This window comes from Lepisosteus oculatus, chromosome 2, assembly GCF_040954835.1.
Source record: "Lepisosteus oculatus isolate fLepOcu1 chromosome 2, fLepOcu1.hap2, whole genome shotgun sequence".
NCBI classification, from domain to species: domain Eukaryota; kingdom Metazoa; phylum Chordata; class Actinopteri; order Semionotiformes; family Lepisosteidae; genus Lepisosteus; species Lepisosteus oculatus.
Genome location: NC_090697.1, coordinates 71,564,677 through 71,583,874, shown reverse-complemented (window position 1 = coordinate 71,583,874; position 19,198 = coordinate 71,564,677). Strand labels below are relative to the sequence as shown.

At 37.0% G+C, this 19,198-nt stretch overlaps 1 protein-coding gene across 3 annotated transcripts in view; it reads left to right on the top strand.

The window, feature by feature from the left end:
* Positions 1–18,755, top strand: part of nsd3 (nuclear receptor binding SET domain protein 3) — a 41,238-nt gene extending 22,483 nt beyond the window's left edge. The window contains exons 14-23 of one of the 3 annotated variants that reach the window (XM_015340227.2): positions 2,192–2,215; positions 7,026–7,182; positions 7,704–7,906; positions 8,399–8,511; positions 9,234–9,503; positions 9,663–9,779; positions 10,271–10,412; positions 11,889–11,995; positions 12,214–12,418; positions 12,901–18,755. In XM_015340227.2, the coding sequence (XP_015195713.2) occupies positions 2,192–2,215; positions 7,026–7,182; positions 7,704–7,906; positions 8,399–8,511; positions 9,234–9,503; positions 9,663–9,779; positions 10,271–10,412; positions 11,889–11,995; positions 12,214–12,418; positions 12,901–13,142 (1,580 nt within the window). In that variant the 3' untranslated portion in view covers positions 13,143–18,755. Of the gene's footprint in view, positions 1–2,065; positions 2,216–7,025; positions 7,183–7,703; positions 7,907–8,398; positions 8,512–9,233; positions 9,504–9,662; positions 9,780–10,270; positions 10,413–11,888; positions 11,996–12,213; positions 12,419–12,900 lie in introns of all 3 variants that reach the window. The other 2 variants (XM_006625496.3, XM_015340236.2) reach the window with 2 other exon arrangements.
* The last annotated feature ends 443 nt before the right edge of the window (positions 18,756–19,198 follow it).

The window sequence follows — 19,198 nt, the reverse complement described above, 5'->3', positions numbered from 1 at the left end:
AAAAATCACTTTTTTACAACAATATCTAACTTCCTACAGTTCATATTACTACTAACTCCCTCCCTGAACTGCAGGGGCTTAGACACAGCTTAGCCCCATGCCTCTGCACCTGACTTCACATATACTGTACAGTACTCTGACTGCTGCTCTTGAGGAATGTTCTGTTATCCACATGGCCAATCAGATGAACCCTTTACCGCCTGTGTAATTTTGTTCCACAGGAGGCAAATCAGTTAGTCAGGGCATGTGTGTCCAATTTACTCTCTAGCAGGAGGAGGCTAAAACAAAGCCTCCGCTTGCACCATCACTAATGGCTTGTCATGACGTGTCCTCATCGACACCTGTCATTGAGCTACTTCTGCCTGTTTGTATGCATATAGCTGCAGTTAGGGGTCTCCGAGATGAAAAATGCAATGCAAAAAGCAAAAAAAATGACAAAATAAATTACTTTATCCTTTGCAAACCAGACTTCAGACATACATCCTTAGTCTTTATTTGTGATCAAGTGTTTAACAAGATGCTTATGTTTATTTAAGCATACTTGTGGTTTATACATTGAATAGTGTCATGAATTAATGTGTTGTAGGAGTGTTAACTGTCTTTGAACTTCAGAAGTCAGAATCACTAACATTGTGTTAAATCAACTTGAACTAGAGCATTATAAATAACTGAAAAATGCATGTAGTGCAGAAATGGTGTTTTTTTTATGTGCTTTGCACTAATACCGGAGTTTGTAAAAGCCCCCAAAAAGTGCATTCTTCCCTTCTAAAGCATGTTTCATCTGAGGTTTGCCTCAAACCACATACAGTATTTGTATTCCAAGATTGTGCAGTAAAACAGTAGTTCATAAGAACAATCTCAACATAATTGAATTAATTGTGCTGAAATTAAAAGTTCAGCGTAGATCTTGGGTGGTTGACTAGCTGAGAACTGTTTTGCATGATTGCACATCTGCCTTAAACCTGTTCTAAAATAAGAAATGGACAGGAGTACTCAAAGAACTTAGCTATTTTCAGTTTTTTGCAAATGATGTCCTTCGAGTGTTTATAAATTTCCAAGTGAAATTTAAATGTTAGTCCCTTTTACCGACATCGTTGTTTTCTATGGCTGGTATAGATCCAACAGTAAAGTGTTTCGTGTAAGAAATCCAAAAAGCAGGTTTGACCTCCATATTTTTTTGACAAAAAGTTTCTAGAGCTTCCAAGTTTATTTCCCCTTTTCTAATGAAAACTTTCTAAACAGATTGTATGAAAATGTAGTGTTTTTAGACTGATATTGACAAATTGATTAACTGTATTTGTAAACCTTACGAGAAGGTGTGCAGCTGAATCAATCCACACAGTGTGTGAAAATATCTTGAATAATATATCTTAGTTTCTTCTGTGTCTTCTATAAATAATATGTCTTCGTTTCTAGTGCCGTGCTTCAGTAAAAACACACTGTTGGCTTGAGGACATGTTTTAAAATTCTAACGAAATTTAAAAAAATCCTGGGCGATGTAGCACACTGCTTTAAAGACTGATGTGAACATATGTCATACTGGGTTTTAAATGTATTTCGTGTCACCTGATGTGCTTCTTCATCTTTGCATGTTGAAGTTGACATTTTTAGAACTCCATAGGTCCTATTTGTATGCAACTAAGGAAATGTATTATTCTTTAAACATGAAATCTATACTGAATTACAGATGAATTAAAATTCTAGGTCATTTTATAATATACACAGCACAGATCAAGAGATATTGATTCTAAAATTGTATTTTTTTAAACAATTTTCTTCAGTTTATTTGAATAAGACTTTTATATTGCCTTTTTATACTTTATAGCTGTTCAACATAGTTATAGTTACAGAACATATGTTACTGTACTCTATTGGTTTTTAATTGGGAATTTGATTTTTTTTAAAGACAAACTCCCTTTCTTTTTAGACAACTGTCAGTTTATTCTTCTGTTTTCTCACATTTACATATGTTTAATAGTTTGTCTTTTTTGTTGTTGTTTTGTTTTCTGGAATCATGGGTAGTTTCATTGCAACTCATCATTTTTCCTGTTTGTTTTATGTATAGGGCTATTAGTGCAGGACAATTCTGACAACATATTCAGTTCATATGCCTATAAGTCGCACTACCTTCTGACTGAGTCAAATCGTGCTGAGTTGATGAAATTACCTATGATTCCTTCCTCTTCGTCAGCTACCAAAAAGAATTGTGGGAAAGGTAACAGAAACTGTTTCTTTGTTTTTTATTTCTGTGTTTGTGTGTCTCTCTCTCTTGGCTATCTTCCTCTACTCTTTAATGCTTTGTGGCTAGCAAACCTGTTGCTTTTGTATAAATACTTTTTTTAAAATCGTGCCTGCTGTTTATGCAAAATGCAAAAACTAAAAACAGGGCTTAAAATAACATCTGATTGGAGGTTCAACAGGGACTTCTGCTGTCTTGTGAAGTGCTGGAAGTAAAGTTGCCACATGATATGAGCTGGCAAACTAGAAAAAGAACATTTTCAGGGGGGGTCCTGTTCTGTCACGCACAGTGTAAGGTTTTAGGCCCAGTTACTTTGGGTTGAATGGATATATTAAAATGACTCTTGCCCTTGTTGCAGTGTAACTTAAGATCCCCAGTAGATGCAAAAAAATTAGATGCAAGGGTACATTCAGTATTTCTTGCATAAATAAATGAAAACAAGAATAAGCATCAGGACCATCAGTATTGGATACAAATAAGAAATATATCTAAAATAATGGAAGATTTTTTTAAAATAGTGTTCTTTTTCACACCCCAGCAATCAGTATTTCAACAGTCCTCCCTTGATTTTGACATAGAGAAGATGCATCCTGTACACCTTTAACAGGTTCAAGTGTTCATCCAGATTTGCTCCAGCTCATTCTGCTTCTTATCTACTTTCTTTAGTTCTTATCATGAATGTTCTGTTAGCCTTAGGTCTAGGGATTGTAATATCTAATGGTACTGTAAATTATTATGTTCCCTTAACCATTTGGTGATAGATTTAGAAATAGCTTCATAGCTTCATAATCAGTTTTGAAAATATATTTTCAGTCAACCTGATTAATTATAAATAAAACTCTTTTTTCAGACCAACTTTGTTTTTTTAAAACTGTGATAATCAGACTGAACCCTGTTATATGTTCTTTTGTTCACTCCTGGCAAAACTGCTCCAGTTCTGACACTGAATCGTTGATGGAATACAATCCTAAGTCTCGTATTCAATTTTATTTTGGACTTAAGTTAGATCTTTTCTTATTAGACCACTTCAGTATGACTCAAGTCTTGTGCTTCATGTCGTTTTCCTGCTAAAATTTTTTTTTTCAACCCAGTCTTAGATTCTTGGGTGACTCAAGCAGGTTTCCACTCAGTTCCGCCTGTATTTTGCACCATCCATTTTTCCCTCAATCGTGACAAATGTCCCAGTCCCTGCCGTTGAGACGAATTCCCATAACATGTTACAGCCACCACCAAGCTTAAGCCTGAGCTGTCTACATCGGACATAATGCTTAACAGTAAGACTACAAAGCTAAATGTTTGTCTTGTCTGTGTCATGTCCGGGCTTGGAGCTGCTCACAGCCTACGCTTGCCACAAGTAACTGCAGCATTCCCAGGAGTGCTCGCATTTCACCTGAGCCAGTGAGGACCAGGTCAGGCCACCTGTCTGTGTGTCAGTCTCCCTTTCAATCAGAGATCCAAACTTCTAATCAATCCTCCATTTAAACGAGGCACCTCATTTAAGTCCCTGAATCAGTACTCTGACATTGAGCCCGCCTTTGCACTACCTGGAGTAGTGCAATTCCCAGCCTGCCTGAGATACCTGCATTTGCAGGATCTCAGAAAAGCCGCTTTCCTTGACTTCCTAATCTCCGCCCACAATCAGCCTGATTCCAGCAATGTGCCTTTTCTGTCAGCTTTGTTTCTCCGAGATTCCTATTGAGCCTCACTGCGCCAGGCGTCCCAGTCAGCCTCACTGCTCCAGACTTCCCAGTCGGCTTCACTGCTCCAGGCTTCCCAGTGAGCCATACTGCTCCAGCCTTCCCTGTCTGTCTGCATGCATCATCTGGCTCTGTTTTTCACACTCTTCAGACTTCTGTAGCCTCCTGAGTCAACCTAACTCCTGCAGTTAGATTTCTGCCTGTCATTCCAGCACAGTGTTGCACAACAGTGCAACCAGCTATGGTGCAACAGTGACCAGTATGCAGTGTATCTTATATAAGATTTATAATGAGTCTTTTCCAGTAAAGACCACTCACCATATAGGCTAGCTTTGTGTAGAGATCAGGACATTATTGATAAATCAATGGTGATTCCCACTTCAGACATAGACCTTTACAGATCTTTCAAAGTTGCATCCCTAACACGTTTGCCTGGATATTTGGTTTGGAAAAGTGGCCTGTTCTAGGTAGCTTCTGTGTGAGCTTTCTAATGTTCCTGGTGTGACTTCATAAACTCCATTTGAGTTGTATCCAGCTACAGCATGTGTTCCCATTTGACTTGGGGATTCCATTAGTTGCTGTTTGGCAAGTGAATTTATTTTCTTTCAGTGCTGCCATTTCTAACACGAACCCCAGATTCATGAAGTCAGCCTCCAATTGTAATTCTGTAGACATTGACTCCTGATGATGAAACTCCTTTGTGGAAAATGCACAAAAGACTGTACTATCTTCACTTCCTGGGGTGTGAGTTAGATTCCCATTCCACTTTTTGAACTGCAAATGTGGGTAAAACTGTTTTATCTCCTGTTTCTGATGGAGTAGCAACCATCTCATTGCAGTTCTTGGTGACGAATACCACAGCTGAAACAGGAATGCCTTTTGGACTTTGTTATAGCTGTTACTGGAGTAATTGAGATCTGTATGGATTATTGTTTAGTCATCACTTAAGTTGTCGAGGTCAGTAGTCTTTTACCTTCAATCTTCAGGCCGTGTTTTAACTTCCTCTTTCTGAAGTGATCCTAAGTGTTCGTAGTGTTTTCCCACCCTCAGTACCCAGTGCCAACCAAGATGACTTCCAAAAGCTTTATTTTAAGCCCCCAAAGTGCTTTGTCAAACTAAAAGATGATTAAAAACATCAGATTAGGAATCTATTTTCAAATTATTAACAGGATGTGAAGAAATTTGATCATTAGGTAAATATGCAATTATTTTGACTAATCCAATACTAGTATTCTTAAAATATTAATATTAATATTTTCATTTATTGATGTAATAAGTAAAGTACTCATGATTTTCCCCTCCGAAAACGTCTTGCATTACGCACATTATTAATTAATGTGAATAAATTTGAACACTTTGTATTTATGTAACTATTTAATTATTCTGGTTATTATTTTGATTCATCCAATACTCACAGTCTTACAATTGTTTGTGTTTTCATTTATTGATGGAGTAAGTAATGTACACATGATGTTTTTGCTGAAAACAACTTTGTTACATTGCAACAAGGGTATGAATACATTTTGAACTAGCTCTATAGACACTAGCTTTTTTAGGGTTGGCACTTAAAAAATTGATGAGAATCTGGGAAAATATGCCTGAAGTATTCTTAACCTAAATGTAAGAATTGTTGTCTTCAGATGTTGACCACTTTATTTTGCACAAAAATGTATTTGTACAGTGCCCTGACCGTCCATACACACAAACTGTAGATAAATACATTAAAATTTGTTTTAAATAAACAGGCCATTTTCATAAAGCTTTTTGATTCTTAAAATGAAATATATATTCCAAGTATATTTTATAGAACTAGAAACCTAAATAAAACAATGTTATTTTTGCTAGTTTGCTATTATTTGGCCATTTTGTAGTTCTTGACAATTTATAAATTCACAAAAGCAACAGACCTATGGAACAGGTATCGGGATTATGTACTTGGTTATTTTGAGCCCTGAAGGTGCTTGGCTTTAAGCAAAGTGTGCTGCTGCAAAGGACCTTTTCTGCTTAGCTTTCCAGCTCATTTTTGATTTAAGATGGTTTTTTGCTTCCTGCTTATATTTGTTTTTACGCTGATCAATAGAATGGGGTTTTTATTCCTCTGATTAATGTCACACGAAGCATTTGTTGGCATGTTTGGTACGTTTTTAAATCATTGCACGACTGCAAAATGAGCTAATTGTTTATGTATGTTTTGTATTCTGTTGCTAAAGTGTCTTATAGTGTTGTGAATCAAAGTTCTATGATATTTTTTTAAAAGGAAATATGGAAACTTGATTAAAATGTCCATTCCGTCTGCTGACATTTGATTTGATTGACCAGTTCTGTCTAAATATATGATCCAAGTATGTTTCATGATCTAAGAAGCATGCTTTTGCAAACACAGCCCAAAAAGAGTTATTTATTGCCTAATCTTCTCAAAACGTTATCTTTAAAGTTAAGCTAGCCAGATTGCATTTAAAGATGAGAACATTTCTGCACATCTTGAAGTTCAAAAGTAAGACATTTCCTTCAAAAATAGCACCATAAAGGTTTTTGTGATCGTTTAGGAGAAAAAAGTGTGAATTTTTTCTGATGTTGAAACAACTGTACTTTTGATACTAAAATGGACACAACCTTTCACTGGTAAAAAGGAAGAGGCGCAACCTACCAAATGCACAACTTGTCACGTTCACAGACAAGAATGTAATGGGATATCATGCATGCATGTCACTTTGTTGCTTTTTTTCCATGTGCCTGTTTTTGAAATGTAGTGTTCGAGAATTATACAAAACAACTGTCATGCTCCAAATCAAAGTAAAACTTTGATGCATGCAAGCATTCCTGTGTATTGCTTTGTTTTCAAAGTTTTTCCTCAAGTCTTTAATTTACACCCAGTTACTAATATTATTTTCAAGTCTTTCTTGAGATCATTTATTGTAATATTCAGATGTACAGTACCTTAAAATAATCTGAGTACAATCCTATAGCTCTTTGTGACATACTTTAAACCAGGGGTAAATTAAATGCTTTTGCAAAAAGCTTTGAGGAAGGGGCCCCTTGTTTGCTTTAATGAATGCAAGCCTTAAACCGCACCATTTCTCTGTGTGAAGGTGGAAGATTGTTGTGCTGTGAATCCTGCCCTGCCTCTTTCCATCCTGAATGCTTGAACATTGAGATGCCGGATGGGATCTGGTTCTGTAATGAGTGCCGAATAGGGAAGAAGCCTCATTACAAGCAGATAGTCTGGGTCAAGCTGGGAAACTACAGGTGAGATACTGGATCAGATACAAGTGATTGTTCTATCAATCTTTTCCTTCTGACTGAACCCAGGCAAATGGCATACAGTATGTACAATTAAGAAGAGGACTTCCTAATGACAGGGTGTCAATTATTGTGAGGCAGTGTGGTCTTCTGTAATGTATGTTTTAGCAGATCATTTGATGGACACACAAAACATTGACTTTATAAATGCAGAGCATGTTAACTACAAAGCCTCACAATTTATCCCTTTACATTTTGTTTCTTCACCATTTTTCTTTCATCGACTCGAACTATTATTTCCTGGGTTATTAGAAAGAGGTGTGCTTTGGTATTTTATCTTGAATACAAGTTTTAACTTATATATCAGAAGTATTTTGGTATTAGACGTTTCACATTTTGGCAAATAATTTAACCTAATAATAACCTAACCTAACAATAACGTAGCCTAATAACGTGACTTTACCCTATCCAGAATGTGAAATCTGTTTTGGGGGGTTTATAAATTGCTGCATTTCTTTTCTGTACAGGTGGTGGCCTGCAGAGATCTGCAACCCTAGACTTGTTCCTTTCAACATACAGACTCTGAAGCATGATATTGGAGACTTCCCCGTGTTCTTCTTTGGGTCTCATGATTACTACTGGATCAATCAAGGTAGAGTCTTCCCCTATGTTGAAGGTGACAAGAACTTTGCTGATGGCCAAATTGGAATAAACAAGACCTTTAAAAAAGGTAAGGCAGAAGTTGTGTTGCTTTAATAACTTGATTAAACTGAATCATCTGCTTCTGACAGTGAACATCTCTGTGCCATACCTATCCTTCCTCATTGTGACTGAGAATGCTATGTAAATTAAGATTTTTTACAGGCTTAGTTCATTTATGATACATTTGTTGTCTGAGGAAATTTAATGCACACTTTCATTCTTTAGTGGTTCAAAGCAACAGCATTTCAGAAGAACTGTACAAAAGGAGCTGGTCATGGTTAAATTTGTGGAAACAGTGTATTTATAAAGATTAGGCCTCACTCAGCCTCTCGTTCAAGGCTAAGGTAAATATTCCATAGCAACAAGGATTCTAATGGTCTCCATGAGGTCTCTAGAATGATAGAAAAACTGCATACTTACAAACTACACAAAGCACTGGACACTGTATTCTGCATGTATTTCAAGAGACAGATTGACAATAGGTCAAGTGATTGTGAATGATGATTTCCTCTGTTCCCAGCACTTGAAGAGGCTGCTAAGAGGTTCCAGGAGCTAAAGGCACAAAGAGAGAGCAAGGAGGCATTGGAGCAGGAGCGCAGCTCACGGAAACCACCCCCATACAAATTTATCAAGGCAAGTGTGCTCTAGAAGCAGAATGTGAAAGCATCAGTCAGTCAGACTGTATGTTAAATAGCACCTGCAAGGAAAGCATCCTTCGCAAAGGAGTGTGCATGAAAAGTTATTCAAAGTCAATAGATAACATTTACAATAAGATTAAACAATAAGAGCAGATAAGTGGCAGTGCAATTAGTACAATTTCACCCCAGCACGTGAACGTTTCAATACGAAGGGTAATGCAAAATTAATAACTGTACAAGCCTACGACACAATCCCAATCCCAGTCTATTAGCCAATCACTAACATGAATGTTCAAACTCATGATTAGGGAAATACAACAGTTTTTGTTTTTTTAATCGTTAGTCACACTGGGCCTCTGTGTTTAAGTGGTTGAAGCACATGAATAATGAAGAGTAAGGCTCCTGCAGAAGACACTTTTTGTGTGTTCTCATCACCATCCTGCATTTTCAGCCTGAAAGTCTAACTATTCGTTGTACAGTACAGCTCACTGTAAATTACATATACTGTATGTAGCTACAGCTTTGGGAGGAAGCAGGGAGAAGAAGGTATTATTAAGATCACACTTCTCCCCTGATTTCTGAGTTGGGAGAGGCCAAGGGTGTTCAGACAGATTCAGACAGAACAGGAACTTGAGGAATCATTCTTTTCTTTGCGTAGGTGTGAATGCTCCTCTTATAGTACCAGCATAACACCTGTGTGTGTGTTTTTGTCCCCAGTCCAACAAGCCAGTTGGGAAAGTCCAGATCCATGTGGCGGACCTGTCTGAGATCCCTCGCTGTAACTGCAAGCCCACCGATGAGAACCCCTGCAGCCTGGACTCGGAGTGCCTGAACAGGATGCTGCAGTACGAGTGCCACCCTCAGGTGTGCCCGGCTGGGGAAAACTGCCAAAACCAGTGCTTCACCAAACGCCTCTACCCTGAGACAGAGGTCATCAAAACAGAGGGCCGTGGCTGGGGTCTCAAAACAAAGAAGAGCCTGAAAAAGGTAAGCACAGTGCTCTGATACAGGTGTATCCTTGTGTTATAAGCTTAGTTCTGTTGCCTTAGCTGTTGCACTGGAGGTACCTATTTGTATAGTGTTCTGTTAGGTCTTGACAGGGGAGGTTTACCTTGTTTGAGGTGCGCGATTGCTTTAACCCCACAGGGGGAGTTTGTGACTGAGTATGTTGGAGAGCTGATTGACTCAGAAGAATGCAGGCAACGCATCAAACATGCTCACGAGAACCATGTTACCAACTTCTACATGCTGACTCTCACTAAGGTATGGCTCTTCTTTTCTCATTTTTCATCAGATCAGAGACCTTTTTCATGTATGCTGCCCTTTCATTTTTGGTCTGTCAATTGAAACACAAAGTTAGTCCTGACAGCTCAGAGCCGTGGTCCTTAGAACCTGTCCTTTAGAAGTCTTAGTCTTTGTACTATGATGTTTGACGATGACAGTGACAGAAAACGCAGGTATCTGAACTGCCAAAGCCATTGCAATTGATTCAGTTAATTAACATCACAGTGAGAATAAAACAGTTCTTTAGGGCCAGGACTTAACAGATTTCTGGCTTAGCAAGAGAAAATTCAGAGACCTGTTAAAACGGTACTAATAAAGACAAACCATCTTGTTTGATGTTGGCTTGAGTGCAGAGCAGAGGTTGAGTTTTTTTTAATAAAAAAATGATTATGTTCACTATTCAGATATTTTCTTGAATAATAACATACCTGTAAATTCTTCAAATGGAAGTCAAAGTTTTTCTTTTGCAGGATCGGGTCATTGATGCTGGGCCGAAAGGAAACTACTCCCGGTTCATGAACCACAGCTGCAGCCCGAACTGTGAGACCCAGAAGTGGACGGTGAATGGGGATGTCCGAGTGGGCCTGTTTGCTCTCTGCGACATCGAGACTGGTGAGATAGAGGTTACCTTTCTCAATGATTTTAGGTCACATAAACAGCATTTGTAGCCCCCTTGTATTGACTGTAATATATGTCATAATGTTTGAGGACATAGGTTTACTTTACAATTAATAAGATTTATAAAGAAAACAGGGAAATTTACAATATTCCATTAGTGCACCAGTTTGATCAAGATTTACTAACGGAAAGTTCTTGCACAGTAATTAAAAAGGTGCTGTTTTTACTTTATAAAAAAAATGTTTTCACTTCTCCAGTGTTTGTGTGATTTAAATCAAAATATGGTCACAGACAATCCAGCGCCTGGTGATCTAGCTGTATGCAAGAGCCTGCAGCTAGAAAAACCTGAATGGCTTCAAATATCTGGTCAGCAGTGGGATGGGACCCTCCAAGGAAAGCTGCTTCTGCAAGTGGTGTTGGTGGACCAGAATTACCAGAAACCGATGCCCCAGTGTAGTGTTCGGTGACCATGGCACTGTGTCATACGAAGTGTCTTGTATGAAATGTTAAACCGTGGTCTTGACCACTTGATGGTTAATGATCCCATGGCAGCTTTGAGAAGCATTGAGGTGTTAATGCCAGTGTTGTTAATAAATTCCAGTCAGGGTTTAAACAATCTGGCCTCCTCGAAGGCTCCGCTTTAAATTATTCAGTGAAGTATTTTTTGAAGAGCCTGAAATACTCTTTTGTGGTGCATAGTAAAAGCTGCACTCCTATTACTTGTGATGAATGATTTGGTCACTCTCCATTTGTATACAGCACTTTGGAATCCTTTGGGATGGAAAATACTACATAAATGCATAAAGAACTACATGGCTACAACAAACTACAAGGCTCTGCATGGCTTGGCACCTCAGTACCTGTCTGAACTACTATAGTCCCACTCCCCACCTCTCAACTTCTGCTCTTCTAATTCTGGCCTCCTATCTGTCCCCCAAACTTACACTCTGTGGGTGACAGGGCCTTCTCCTGTTATGACCCCAGAACTCTGGAACTCTGTCCCTAGGGATATCAGAAAGTCACCTTCCCTAAACCCCTTCAAATCTATTCTCAAAACCTTCTTTAGAAGGGCCTTTACTTAACTGGTTCTATTATTTACCACACTACTCTTACTGTATTCAGTACCCCATTTACTGTCTCCTCTCATTGTGCATATCTATTATATATATCTAGATAGTGTATTTTTTATTATTGTCTTCGTCCTGTAAAGCGCTTTGAGAAGCCACCTTTAAAGATGCTATATAAACTAAATATTATTATTTCTGGATAAATTGGTAATCTAATTTAGTCAGTGTGTTAACAATATCAAGTGTGCTTGAACCTAAAACGTAGAGAATTAATCTTGAAATCAGTATTGCAGAAGTCAAAATAATGATTCTGTGTCAATTCAGTAGTTCTCTATCTTGTCTCTGGAGGAAAATATGTTGGAAGTATAATCGATCAATATTTCCCCCTGGTGTTTTGTTGTAGAAACTGAGCTGACGTTCAATTATAACCTGGACTGTCTGGGAAATGGAAGGACAACTTGTCACTGTGGAGCTGAAAACTGCAGTGGGTTTCTGGGCGTGCGACCGAAGGTAAGAGAAACCCTATTTTATTTTCCCAGTGAGAAAACTGTTTAGTCTACAAGCCACTCTGAAATGCATTCATATTAAGGTGTTACTGTGGCACTTTATTTCAAAACTACTGCCTTTAACCATTTTTTCGTTTAATTTGAATTTTGAATGTCCTTGGACTCAATGGATTGCATGAACCGTACTTTTTGTTTTGTTTACATCTGTTTTTCCTTGCGCAGAGTGCAGTTGTTATAGAAAAAGAGGAGAAGGCGAAGAATGCCAAACTCAAAGCAAAGAAGCGCAAGATCAAGCCCGAGGCGAAGCAGAACCACGAGTATTTCTGCTTCTGCTGCGGTGAAGGGGGGGAGCTGGTGATGTGTGACAAGAAAGACTGCCCAAAAGCATACCACCTCTTATGCCTTAACTTGACGAAGCCACCGTATGGTACGTCTCCCCACTCGTTGAATGCAAAGACTGACCCTTTTTGCACTAGGCTGTCTGGAGGACACATTTGACTTCTTTTGACATCACAGAAAGTGTATGTCTTTCATAATGTGATAATATGTTTTAAAGTAGTGAATCTTTTGATAATTCAAAGTTCTGCAGTTCATAAAAGTAGTTGAGTTTCCCTGAAAAACTACTGGTTGAATTTGATCTGGAGATATGATTATATGATTATATCAGTGGTTCATTCTACTATTGCTATTTCCCTGTTACTGTTTCTTTTACTGGACTTATTACTGTAGAGTGTTCCATTTTTAAAAGTTTGATTTCTAAAAACAAAATACTTATGTGGCTTTTATACTTAAATGGACTAACCGACAAACACATGCGCACAAGACGAAACCTCAGCTGTGTTCTGGACAGGTTTAGAAAACGGAAGAGGTGTTTTCTGACTGCCCTACTGTCCTGTGTTCTGTGTGCAGGGAGGTGGGAATGCCCCTGGCATCAATGCAGTGTGTGTGGGCGCTCCTCCATATCCTTCTGCGAGTTCTGCCCCAGCTCCTTCTGCAAAGACCACGAGAAGGGGGCTCTGGTGCCCTCTGCCCTCGAGGGCCGCCTCTGCTGTTCCAGCCACAACCCTAAAAACCCACTGACACCCGAGTCTCTCAACAAGGTTAAAGTCAAACTGGAGCCCCTGGACCCTCCTGATGCAATGGGAGAATGAGGCACCCTGAGTGCAGTTTTAAAGGGGGTGTCCAATGAAATGGTAAAAGACTCGAGTTCATAGCGTAAGTAGAGGAAGTGGGCTTGTTGCTTTTCAGGCAACCGTAGTTGATACTCTTATATATCATGCACACATTTAAAGACTGAAAGTGTTGTTCTCATTACAGTCCATTCCAGTTTACAGCAGGTAGGAGCAGCAGGTATTGAGAAGTAGTCCAGATGAGGCTGACTTTTCAGAGAGATTGATGAACTGAACTTTTTTCCAGAGGTGAACCAAATATGACAGTATTGAATAATTGGCACTTTTTAAATGACATAATCTTATCACTGGTGGAGGTCCAATGGTTCTCTGCCCTGCTGTGTCTTTGTTTGTCTTTGAAACTCCTGTGAGATGTGGTTGCCTGGAGGCCTTTTGTTTTTCCAGTTTTGCACCATTTATAACACGTCTTGCTGTCTGTACAGGGACATAAAACAGCAAAACCACATTCTGCCAGCTCGTAGGTCACTCCAAAAATATGAATATTGTTTTTATGTACCTCTTGTAAAACCTCTTTTTTGTGCAATTTTAACAGGAACACACTACTTTTCTGGACATTTACTAATTATGTATGTCTTTTACTAGGGAACTTCATTTTAAATCCTTCTTTTAAAGACAGTGATTAAGGTTTTAAACCCTTCCTTCACCTTGTGTAGTATTTTTGTACTTCTTCCTCCAAATTTACATTCTTGACTTTGAAATAGTTCAGTAAGTGTTTGGATGTCATTCTGTCAGGTTCTCAAAGGAATTCTTTAAGGTTATTGGTGTGACTTATGTCAAAGTGATTTTAATCTATTTTTTGCTGCTTATGAAACTGTTAATGTGTTTAATGTTAAAGAAGCTGCTAGTTCATGTAACCTTTCCACCCTTTTCATCATTGATGGGTAATGTGAATGTCAGAATTGGGCAACGAAAAGGAGCTGAAGGCAATCTGTGAATGAATGCTTCTGCACTGATCGGTGTCTTGAAACTGCCATTTCTGTACATGCAATCAATTAACTAAATTTCAGTTTCAGACTAAGAGATGTTAAAATTATTTAACTCTTTAGTCACTTTTCTGTTCACCTTCTCTCATGAAATCTAATGATCTTAATACATTTTCTTAATCGTGTATTTAGCATTGTTAGTAAAATCCACTGTGATCATGTTTTGTTAATGACATTGCAAACAGGCAAAATTCAGGAGAGCAGGAAAGGAATTTTTAGTTCACCATTTTCTCTTTTAATATCCTGCATATGTCCGAGTGCTTATTTGAGATTTCTGAAAAACCTTTGTCATAGTATGTGGTGTAGTGTACTTCAAACTTGTCATCTCCTCATCCCAACGTGTTCTTATACAGGTACTTCAAGTGATGTAGAAGATTTCAAAGTTAAGAAAAACTTGTTTTAACTCAAGAGGGGGCAGTGAGGGAGTAATAAAGCTGTGTATTGACCAAGGTTGGAAGTGGGATTTAAAACATTTAACTCTTTTGTCTTTTAAAACTCCCCTGACTTTTTACTTTGGGGCACAAAGAAAACATGTTTCTGTACAGTGAAGTTCACAGATTCTTTTCCCTATTTTGATGAACTAGGCAAAATTTCACATTTCACAAGTGTCAAAAATGGAAATTAGGAATGCCTTTTCGTTATGTTTTTAGAGACTCCCATCTATTGAGGTGTTTTTTTCCCATTTTTAAGGAACTTAAAGCCATTGCATCCACACTGAGTGCACAGTTATTGTGACTGGGCGTTGCGTGTCTGAAATTTGCACGTAGCTCCATGTTAGTATGTGTCATCACATTCAACTCGCGGTCATGAATACTGCACGTTCAAAGAGTTGGTTTGGGAAAAGCCAACTTCTCATGCATACAGACAATTACGTTAATATCCTAATAGTGTTGCACAGCTTGAATTTTGTAGTGAAAGTTTGAAGTTATGGCATTAACAGTTTGCAGGAAGCCCAGCAGGTAATTAAAAAAAAAAACGTAATGCTTGATCTAAATTATCTTATTTTCACTTCAGTGGTAAATAATAATGTGTATCAATTTGAAATGGTGCATGTAAGTGCTTTTTTGGTTTTGTTTGTTGTTGGGTTTTTTTTTCTCTAAAGCACTAATCATTATATCACCTACATTGTGAATGACTTGTTTTTTTAATGGTCTCTATTTTCATAGAATAACAATGTTTTGAAGAGATTATATCTGTAAATATTCAAAGAATGTATTCCTTTATTTAAAGTATTAGTAAAAAATAACTTTAAAAATCCATATTGAGAATTTTAAGACTTAAAGGCATATTGCTTTATTTTTTCTTCAAAGGGTGCTTTGAGAGTAGATGTCTTTAAATAACAGAAATAACAGAAAGTCTGGTAACATGCATAGACCATTCTTGAACATATGTGTGGTGGAAATGTGCTTTTACCAGGATTGTTTTACCATGTGTTATTTTAAAATTAAGTCATAAAGTGTTTTAATATTGTTAATCTTTGAAGAAAGGGCATTTTTCTTTATACACTTTGAAAATGTGTGGTTACCAGGAACGAGCGTACTGTATCTCTCAACTGAGTTAATCCAAAAACCTTTTTGAGAGCCTAACTACCTTAAGCACTGTACTGTCCATTATGTTGGAATAATTCTGTCCTTCATACTAGCTAGAGCACTGCCTACCAACTCACATCACTACCATCAGATAAATGCTTGGAATTAATTGCAGTCTTACTACACTTTAGGGTTTTTTGCATTTTGTGATGCTGTCAACCTTCAAAACCAGAGTAGAAATTGTTCTAAAATATGAAATGCTGATCTTTTGTGATGTCTGTTTTTATTCGTATTAATCAGAATTTGAGGAGTTTACATGTAGACATTGCCTCTGTAAAAGGTGTCAGATACATTCAGTATTGGCCATATAATTGTAACTGTATCTTGTCTTTTGTTTTTATTTATTGTTTTTTTTAATGGTATTTCTGATGTCTTTCTGAACTCTTCCCAGATCCTTCCTGTTATTTCTAATGACATCATTCATTCCTTAGTTTAACTGCAAGCAATTAGCAGTTTTTATTATAGGTACTTTGAAACATCACTGACAACAAAAACACAAAATATTACAAATGTAATTACATGCATAATTATAGAAACACTATTGGCACCCTTTTTTTACCTGTGTATGTACATAAAACTGAGCAAAACCTTCCAAAACATTTAAAAAATACATTTCATTTTGTTTTTGAAAGAGGAACTGTACAAATACATTTTTGTCTAATTTCACTCACTTCAAACTTCATAATGAAGATCAGAATAGAATTGGAAATGAAAAGAATGGGCCAATGATGCCTGAAATTCTTTTTTCTGGAGTCATGCAATGAAAATGAAAGTCTTGATTAGTGTATACCATCATCTTAATATGAACTTTAGAAAGCTCCTGTAGTTTATGTAATTTATCTCCTCAGTAACTCATTACTGGTTTAATGTTTCACACAAGTTGGGTCTCTGCGGGTTGTGAGGGAAAACAAAGAAATTAATTACCCACAATGGTAACTTTCCCTTCAGTGAAAGCCTCTCAGCTCTGTTAGAACTTTAACACAAATTAGCCACCAAATAATGAAATAGCTGCACCACTGGCACATGAAGAGTCACTTTATTTATATATAAATCTGCCTTTTTTTTCCTAACGTTCCACAGAGTTTACTTGAATGTTTTTTATGTTGCTTCCATTTTATTTATAATTGTTTTATACTTAAATGTAATAGTTAGTAGATTAGATGCAGTTTTAATGATTTTATATTGGGGGGGGCGATTGTAAATGAGGGCAAAAGAAGCAGAATTTGAGAAGACTTCATTTCCAAGCCACGGTTTTCTATGACGAGTAACAATAGTGTTTACCCCACACCTTTGCCACTTCTAGAGCTCTCACAGGTAGATAGTTGTAAATCACGTTAAATGTAATAAAGGCATGAGTAAAGTCATGACTGCAGGTGTTTACACTCACGAATATTTTTTAAGCTTTGCTACTAACCAACCTTTGTTTATCTCCAAATAACTGCTCAACACTCTTCTACACTTTTTGTGTTTAAATGGCGAATCATCCTTTTTTTTCCTTAAAGTGTGTTAGCCTCAGTCTTGCTTTGTCACTAAATCAGTTCTTCACAGCTCTTTTATGTTTTCCTGAAGCAAGACTAGAGCCCTCACTGGAGAGCCATGTGGCAGAACTTCATTGAAAGGGGGTCCTGTAATTCATTTAGAAGCAAACGGTGTGCAGTCTATGTGATGCTATCCCCCCTAAATCTGCTGGACTGGTGCCTCTTTTGATAGTGTTTACTCTTACTCATGGGGCTAAGACAAAAATTTTTAAAAATATTTTTCTTTATAGAAGTTCTATCTCATATAGCTGCTTGAGGCATTGTCACCAAAGGGCTGCATACGTATAGCTACATGCATGCCTCTTTTAGGGTGCATATCAGGATTTTGTTTATCTTAAAAACTGCTTTACTGTGACTTCTTAACAATTATTCACTATTCTACTGCTTTATTTTTCAGACTCTTGCTGGCAATGAGATTGCACATAGTCAACCTAGCCTAAATTAGACTTGGTTTACACCTCAGGACTAACACATTGTTCTTATTTCAGATTAAGTTTGAAGCCAGAAGTATTACTATACTGATAATGCTTAATATGTGCTTACCCCCCACACACACGCACACAAAGGGTAGAGAGGGTCTCATTGTATAAAATGGTGCATTCTAATTTTTATGTTTGAATTCTGTCATGGCCAGTCAGTATTCCATAAACCACAGATGTATATTCTTGAAAAAGGAAGAAATTAACATATTTATATACATATCATGTACTGCTTATGCTTCAGAGAGTGTATTATGGACTGTCTGTTGCTTATTTTTAAAGAAAGTCTTAAGATGAGTGTAACTCCTGTATAATTTGAGATGTACAACAACATAAACAATTTTTTTAGAAAAAGAAAAACATGTAATTTTAAAGGGATCCTGTTCTCAATCTTGCAAATAGACTCATTTCCACGTGAACTTTACTTTTAAATTTGTTGGTTTTGTGAAATGTTGATTGTAATTGTTGACTATCCATCATGACATAAAATGAAGTATACACTCTGAATATTTGAAAAACTGTTACGGCTTGGCTAGAATGATAATTCATCTTCAAAACACTACAGTAGTGATACCTCCCTAAGATTTCAGCTGGGGGGTTTGTAATTGTATTAATTGATGTTGCTGTTTAGAATTAAAACACCAATTATTTTCATTTTGTTGTTCAGCCTATGTTATTGCATAGTGTAAAAGAATGATGCTTGTCTAATCCTGTATATAGTTAGCAAAAACAATTGTCATTAGTTGTAGTGTATTTAGACTGCCTGTAATATTTAGCTTCTGAATGTGTGTGACTGTAGGAACGTATAATTTTTTGTACATTATATTGACTGAGATGTCCTTTTTTTATTTGAAATATTTTGGAATTCAGATGTGTTTTGCTTCTGCCAGAATTCATTCTGAAAGGTTTTTAATGACATTCCACAGATTTATCAGTTTCAGACTTTGCTTGAGGTTTGACTTCAATAAAACTGTTCTGAATGTTACAGTCTGAGGCATGAGTCTTGTCTTTCAGTTCCAGTGCCTTTGTGGGATCCCTATCTTATATAATATGTAATCTAATATGTAGTTTATTCATTCTCACCACTTAGTTTATTCCAAAGAAGAAAATGACACATTAAAAGTTGTGAAATGTTGCATAAATCTTTTGAGTGTCCATACTTTATTTTTTGTATTCTATAACCTTACATTCTACTCTAGCAGAAATGCTTAATGAATTTGTTTTTCAGATCAGTATTATAATTAGATGTATTGCAGTTTTTTTGCAGGTAAGTCTTGTTTTCTGCAAAATCATAAAGAATGATTTAGTATTATTTTGAATATACTGTAATAAGTTATTTGTATAGACTTGTATATTAGATATTGTATGGTATACCTGAATACAGGGTATATGGCAAACCATTTCCAATGCATTCCATTCCTTGAGATG